The sequence below is a fragment of the Macrobrachium nipponense genome, chromosome 28, assembly GCF_015104395.2.
Source record: "Macrobrachium nipponense isolate FS-2020 chromosome 28, ASM1510439v2, whole genome shotgun sequence".
Lineage (NCBI taxonomy): Eukaryota > Metazoa > Arthropoda > Malacostraca > Decapoda > Palaemonidae > Macrobrachium > Macrobrachium nipponense.
Genome location: NC_087217.1, coordinates 8,617,179 through 8,623,491, shown reverse-complemented (window position 1 = coordinate 8,623,491; position 6,313 = coordinate 8,617,179). Strand labels below are relative to the sequence as shown.

Sequence of the window (6,313 nt, the reverse complement as noted above, 5' to 3'; positions counted from 1 at the left end):
GTAAACAAACATATTATGCCTACTAATCGAAACTGTAACATCCATATTCTTTTTTTTTTTTTCAGGAACCGCTTCCATATTATTATGGATACCACGTGGACGGGGACTACAAAGGACCTCACTTCCACCAGCAGGAGAAATCTGACGGAAAGGCTGTTTATGGATCCTACTCTGTTGCTCTTCCCGACGGCCGTAAACAACATGTAAGACAAAATAACAGGATTTATTTCTCCTGCAGTTCATTTTGGGTATCTGTGATGAATTTAATTATAACCCCACCTCGTGGTATTAATGTTTTCATGGGTCCTCAGGTACAATACACAGCCGACCACTACAAAGGCTTCGTCGCCCACGTCAGCTACAAAGGGAAGGCTCAACATCCATCCTATTACGGACCTGCCGTCGTTTTCGATCATAAAGGATACCACTAATTGTGCCCCTTCGAATTCTATTCTAATTTTCTGTTTGATGTGTTAAGTATTCAATAAATGCATTGGTTAACGACAAAAAGAAAATTTCATTACAAACACCAATATATTAAAAATTTGATTATTTCAATGTCTGGAAAAGGGGAATAAGCAAATATAAATAAGTACTTATTGCATCACAGGTCAACAATAAAAGAACAGGTAGCGGGAAGATCTGGCATGTTCCTATCTGTACACATTAAAATACGTTTTATATGAATGTGTATATATATATATAATATATATATATATATATATATATATATATATATATATATATATACTTTAATTGTTGAATCATTGATTAATGCTTGTGAAGAAAACCTCTGAAATATAATTCCTGGTCAAGTCGACACAGCTAGCCTGCCATAGGCTTGGGGTTCTAAGGCAGAAAAAACCCTAGTAAAAGATTGCAAACCTCCTGAAGAGGGAAATGTCCCCTAAATCTCGCCCTGTCTTAAGGTCATCAGCAACCCACAAACATTTGAATACAGATTTTCCGAAGCAAAAGCACAAACTATAAATGGAATCCATAAAAAACAACTCCTCAAAGTATTAAACCATCTGAAGCATTTATAAGGGTTTACCTGACACTTTAATAATTAATCTATGCATCTTCTGAGAAGATAACGAGAAGAAGCAACTTACTGGATCCCTTTGTCTTATTTGCCTACTAAATTCCTCTGGGCAATAAATAGTCATTAACTCTTAATTCTACAGAGTTATTGCTTTATTTTAAAAATCAACTTCCTAATCGGACATTTTCAACATCCAGACTTTCTATTCTACGGAGCCTGGCCTTTTTATTGTGGTCGTTTTTCCACTAGAACGATTCCACGTTTTGATGAATGATAAACCTTAACCTCCTTCTATATAGACTAATTTCTCAGAGGTTATCAGAGGTATATGTCATAACAACCACTGTCACCACATCATCTTAGTGGGCTGCCAGTCCTTGACGGGATGTTGGCAGGTAAGCGATACACGCCATTAATCTTAAGAATTATATTAGGGTTTTCTAGCACTCTCTGTCTTCATTTCCTCGGCAGTTTACTTTGGGATATCCATTATGCAAATTTTGCACTGCTTAAGCTTACGGCAATGAAAATCTCTCTCTCATACATAAACACTATATAGTATTACATATATATGTATATATCAACATATCTAAATACATATGTATAAGTATATATATGTACTATGTACACATACACACACATATATATGTATTTATATTTGCAACAAACATGAAAAGCGAACGAAGCAAAAAAATCGGGTCGAATCTACGGCAAGCAATAAGCATTACTCGGATTGCTGTGTTAAAACATGGAAACCCTTCCACAAAAGTTTCAAAAAACAAACCGAAACACTGGTGTGAGATTCTCGATTAATTCATTTAGACAAGACCAAGCTGCTTAAAAGAAAATATTTTCGATAGTTCGAAAACCATATCAATAAATTCTACCTTGTTTAACGTCCCGACTTGTAAAACAATAAACTGTTACTGACTAAGGATGACAATAGTAATCTTTATATTTTTACTATAAGTCGAAAAGAACCTTTGCCTTAACGAACATATTTCATAAGAGAAAAAGAAAATAAAGAAAAGTATACCTTAAAAGGTAGTTATGACGACTAACACCAATTAAACTTGTCAAACATCAAACAACATCATGATACCAGAATAAATTCTGTGGTTTCCAAGTTAAAACGGAATAAAAAACATATGAAATTTACACATAAAAACCAAGATAAATCCTCTCCTGCTGCAGACCTCATTTCATTCCATAAAGGAACTAAAAAAAGAAAAGAAAACTAATGTAAACAGCAACCTTGTTTTCAACTTCTGACCTATATGAATAAATAAGCAGGGTTCTGGAAAGTTATAAATTATGCACATCAAGGGACAATCAGTTTCTTTAACTAGCTCACTTATTCTCTCTCTCCCTGTAAGAAAATATATGCTGAATAAAGAACAGGTGGAAAATCAGAAAAAACACAAATGTCTATAACTATGTATATGATACTGTATATATATGACACACACACACACACACACACACACACACATATATATAATATATATATAAATTATATATATATATATATATATATAAAAACAAAATAATATATATATATATATATAATATATATATATATATATATATATATATATATATATAAATGAACGCTCATATTTCACCTCGTGATACTTTCCCAGCCTTCACAATCAAAAGATAAGAGCAAACAAAGGATTTAAACCTCTTTCAGGCCATATCCACTTGACCCCACTGCCTAAAGGCGAAGTCTGTGAGAGGTACCCACCCACCCGTTACAGTGGTTGAAAGATTTTAAATAACCTTTGCACACCAACCATCTTCATACGTTTTACCATAGACATTCGACGAATTAAAATAAACATTGTATTATGAAAACATTTTTATCTCTTTGTGAGAAGTCTAGTACTGTACATATATGTGTTTCCGTGCTTTTTTCTCAGAAGGATTATTCATGGAAACTTCAAGGTAGCTTTAGCTATCCTCTTGCCTGTACTCTCAAAAATATACATAAACGAATATAAATTCATATCTTATGACCGCACCAAAATATACGTATATCATTCCTTTTGTAAGATTGGCAAACATTAAATGGTGTGGTAGTTGTGCCGAAACTTGGTAGGAATAAGGTTGGTTGGTTTGATAAAGTTTAGGTGTAACACCAAGCACTGGGGCATCAAAGGCCATTCAGCGCTTTTGGTAGGAATAAGGAAAGAATCAAGAGTTTGTGTTAAAGACATGTGTCATCTACAAACCAGGACAGATGTTAAATGGCTAAGAACACCAATTAGCCAAAAGAGTAGTGTTCTTCATTTTGCCTTATTAAGAAAATCTTCTAAGAAGAGTAAAGAATTTAGAGTGGCATGTAATATAGTTCAAATACACACATTCTCAGTAGATGACACTGGGGAGCCAAGGCTAGACAACTGCAAATGTAAAGCTGAATGGGACAAAGATGTGAAAAGAATTCTAATTACGACATACGAGAAAATACGAGCGAAAAAATACGATGGTAAAAACCTAAAAAGTGATCGGCGTAAGGACTAAAAATAAAAAAAAAAAAAATCCTTAAAAGAATTGGAGGCTAAAAGGAATACAAATAGAACTAGACTGCCATTCATGGTGCAATTTGGAGGGTAATATAAAATATCCAAGTTTTAAGCTACGCATGTAAAAGACTTTAAATACAATATTAAGGATTTCAGTGAAGATGATGATTCAACAATATATTAATATAGCCAGCTGTATTTGTAACAGCGCACAAAGAATGTGGTAGAGGGAAACATGATAAGTATCACAAGACTAGGGATAAGTTTGCAGCATAAAATCCACTTTTCAAGGAAAATATTGGAAAATAGAAGAAAAATGAAAAGGGAATATAACTACCATGTAAGAAGAAAAGGCTATAGCTATCTAAAAAAAAAAAAAAAAAACATCACTAAGCGCAAAACAGTTGCAGACCTAATATGGTTTGTACCGTTTTGTAACGTGCTGGCTATTCTCACCCACATTACGGTAAAACATGTGAACACATGTCGGCAACTTATCGCATACATCTATCTTGAGCGGAGAACGGGCCTTCGTGGGCATGACCCACTGGCTAGGGATAATAATAAATAATTATTTCGTATTCAACCTGTCTGTAATGTAATGTGTATATGATAAGTTACAGACTTGCGTTTAAGACATGTCTTACTGCACTGCGGACGCATCAAAGGAATTATTCAGCTACAATACCGAAGTTTAATAAATAAATTAGAACAAGTCTGTCTAAACGAGTAAATTCAACCTTAAGCTAACCCATTCCAATATGCCACGTGAATGAAACTATGGTAATCAACACTGCTAATTACCATAGTTGGATCTAACAGGAAACCACAATTAATCTCAAGAGAAATTGTTTCCTAATTCTTTCAATGCCGACAGATGAACGAGCTGAATTTATTTACGAACTACAGAAAAGGTTGTCAAGTTGATAAGTATATCAGAATGCAGTATGTACCATACTGCAGATATTAATATCACTGCACACATTCATATGCAAACATACATCCACATATCATTATATATATATATATATATATATATATAATATATATATATATATATTCAAAAGGCCTTAATTCATAGGCTTTCTAATGTTCAAGTCAGTCTGCAAACATACCTTCACGCATCTCACAGCTAATAACTTCCCTCTGAATTTCAACAAGTGCCATGATATAGCACTTGGCCAATGACTCAGCAATCACAGCAGGAGATCGCCAATCACTCACGGAAAGCGTTCAGCAAACGTGATCATACCGTAGGAGTCCCAAGTTTATGACAAGAGAGCAGAAAACAAGGGCGTATCCAGAGAGTATATAGTGGCAGACACAAAGTCGTATCGTCAGTTCAGTCTGATCTTCCGACTCCAGTTCACGCTTCCGAACGACAAAGGAAAATGTTTTACAGTGTTAGTTGAAACTTCAAGTTCCTGACCTCATTCGTTTTCAGCGAATTGAGGCTTCGGTCAACTTCACAGGAAAAGACTTGTGTTTGCTTCACAAGCATGATTCTAGGAGCCCGTGTCAAATATGTGGATATAAGAATGTACCTTTTACTCAGAATCATAAACAATTCCAACTATTATTATTTGTAGGTGGCAGTCCTTCTGGCCGTAACAGCCGTCGCGTTCGCAGACCCTGAAGCTGATGGAGGGTATGGGCACGGCGGAGGAAAACATGGTTACGGAGTAAGTTAATAAGAAAATATATAGTAATGTGACATAAGTAGGCGGTGTGTTCACAGCCCTACACAAAATTATTATCTATTCAACTGAACTTCAAAGCCATTCCAAATTTCCAGGAACCTCTTCCATACTATTATGGATACCACGTGAGTGGTGACTACAAAGGCCCCCACTTCCATCAAGAGGAAAAGTCTGACGGAAAGGCTGTTTACGGATCCTACACCGTCGCTCTCCCCGACGGACGAAAGCAGCATGTAAGTAATTACCCATTGATGAAAGAGCAAACATTTTCTATTATTTACCTACAGTTTGATAAGTACGTAATAATACAAACCCGACTTCCGTATCTTTTTTACAGGTGAAATATACAGCTGATCATTACAAAGGCTTCGTCGCCCACGTCAGCTACAAAGGGAAGGCTCAACATCCTTCGTATTACGGACCTGCCGTCGTTTTCGATCACAAGGGAGGCTACCACTGATTCATTTTCCTTCTTTACATCTGCGTTTATGCAGAGCAACCTATGAATATGTATCTAAAGAATGTATTTGTTTATAAACAGACCTGAAGAAAAACTTTATTTCAATATCACCCACAGTGCAGCACAATCCTCAAACGATAATATCAACTGCCCAGTGAACTTGAAAGAATTGAGAGGAAAATGGTTTTGTACATGTGATTTGATATTCAACAAGCGGACATAGAATTCTGCAAGGTCAACTCGAATTCATAAACCTCACTCGAACTGCAAAACCATGAGCGAGCAACTAATATTCAAAATGAACACACCGTCACTTGAAATATCACGTTTAATTGTTTATAAATCTACATAACAATTCAACGAAAATCAAACATCTACTTCGTCACACTACGCTTTAAAAACATATAGTTAATTGTTCTGGGACTATATACGATGCACAATTTTGACAACCGAAGTTTAATAAATAATAACCTACTGTATTTACACACTTTCGACTAATAGGTTAAATCTTATTCATTGTCTTGTCTCCATAGCTCCCACGAACTTTCCTTGCAAATGAGACGGGAAACCATTCGAGAAG

The 6,313-nt window shown here is 35.3% G+C and overlaps 2 protein-coding genes across 2 annotated transcripts in view; both read left to right on the top strand.

The window, feature by feature from the left end:
* The window catches only part of LOC135201255 (adult-specific cuticular protein ACP-20-like), a 1,274-nt gene extending 777 nt beyond the window's left edge, over positions 1-497 (top strand). Inside the window, exons 3-4 of the mRNA XM_064230127.1 lie at positions 66-203; positions 312-497. Coding sequence (XP_064086197.1) covers positions 66-203; positions 312-431 — 258 coding nt within the window. The 3' untranslated portion in view covers positions 432-497. The remainder of the gene's footprint in view (positions 1-65; positions 204-311) is intronic.
* Positions 498-4,872: 4,375 nt separating this feature from the next.
* On the top strand, positions 4,873-5,816 carry LOC135201254 (adult-specific cuticular protein ACP-20-like). Its single transcript, XM_064230126.1, has 4 exons — positions 4,873-4,976; positions 5,163-5,255; positions 5,369-5,506; positions 5,611-5,816. The coding sequence occupies exons 1-4, from the start codon at positions 4,965-4,967 to the stop codon at positions 5,731-5,733; spliced, it is 366 nt and encodes a 121-aa protein (XP_064086196.1). The 5' UTR covers positions 4,873-4,964; the 3' UTR covers positions 5,734-5,816.
* The last annotated feature ends 497 nt before the right edge of the window (positions 5,817-6,313 follow it).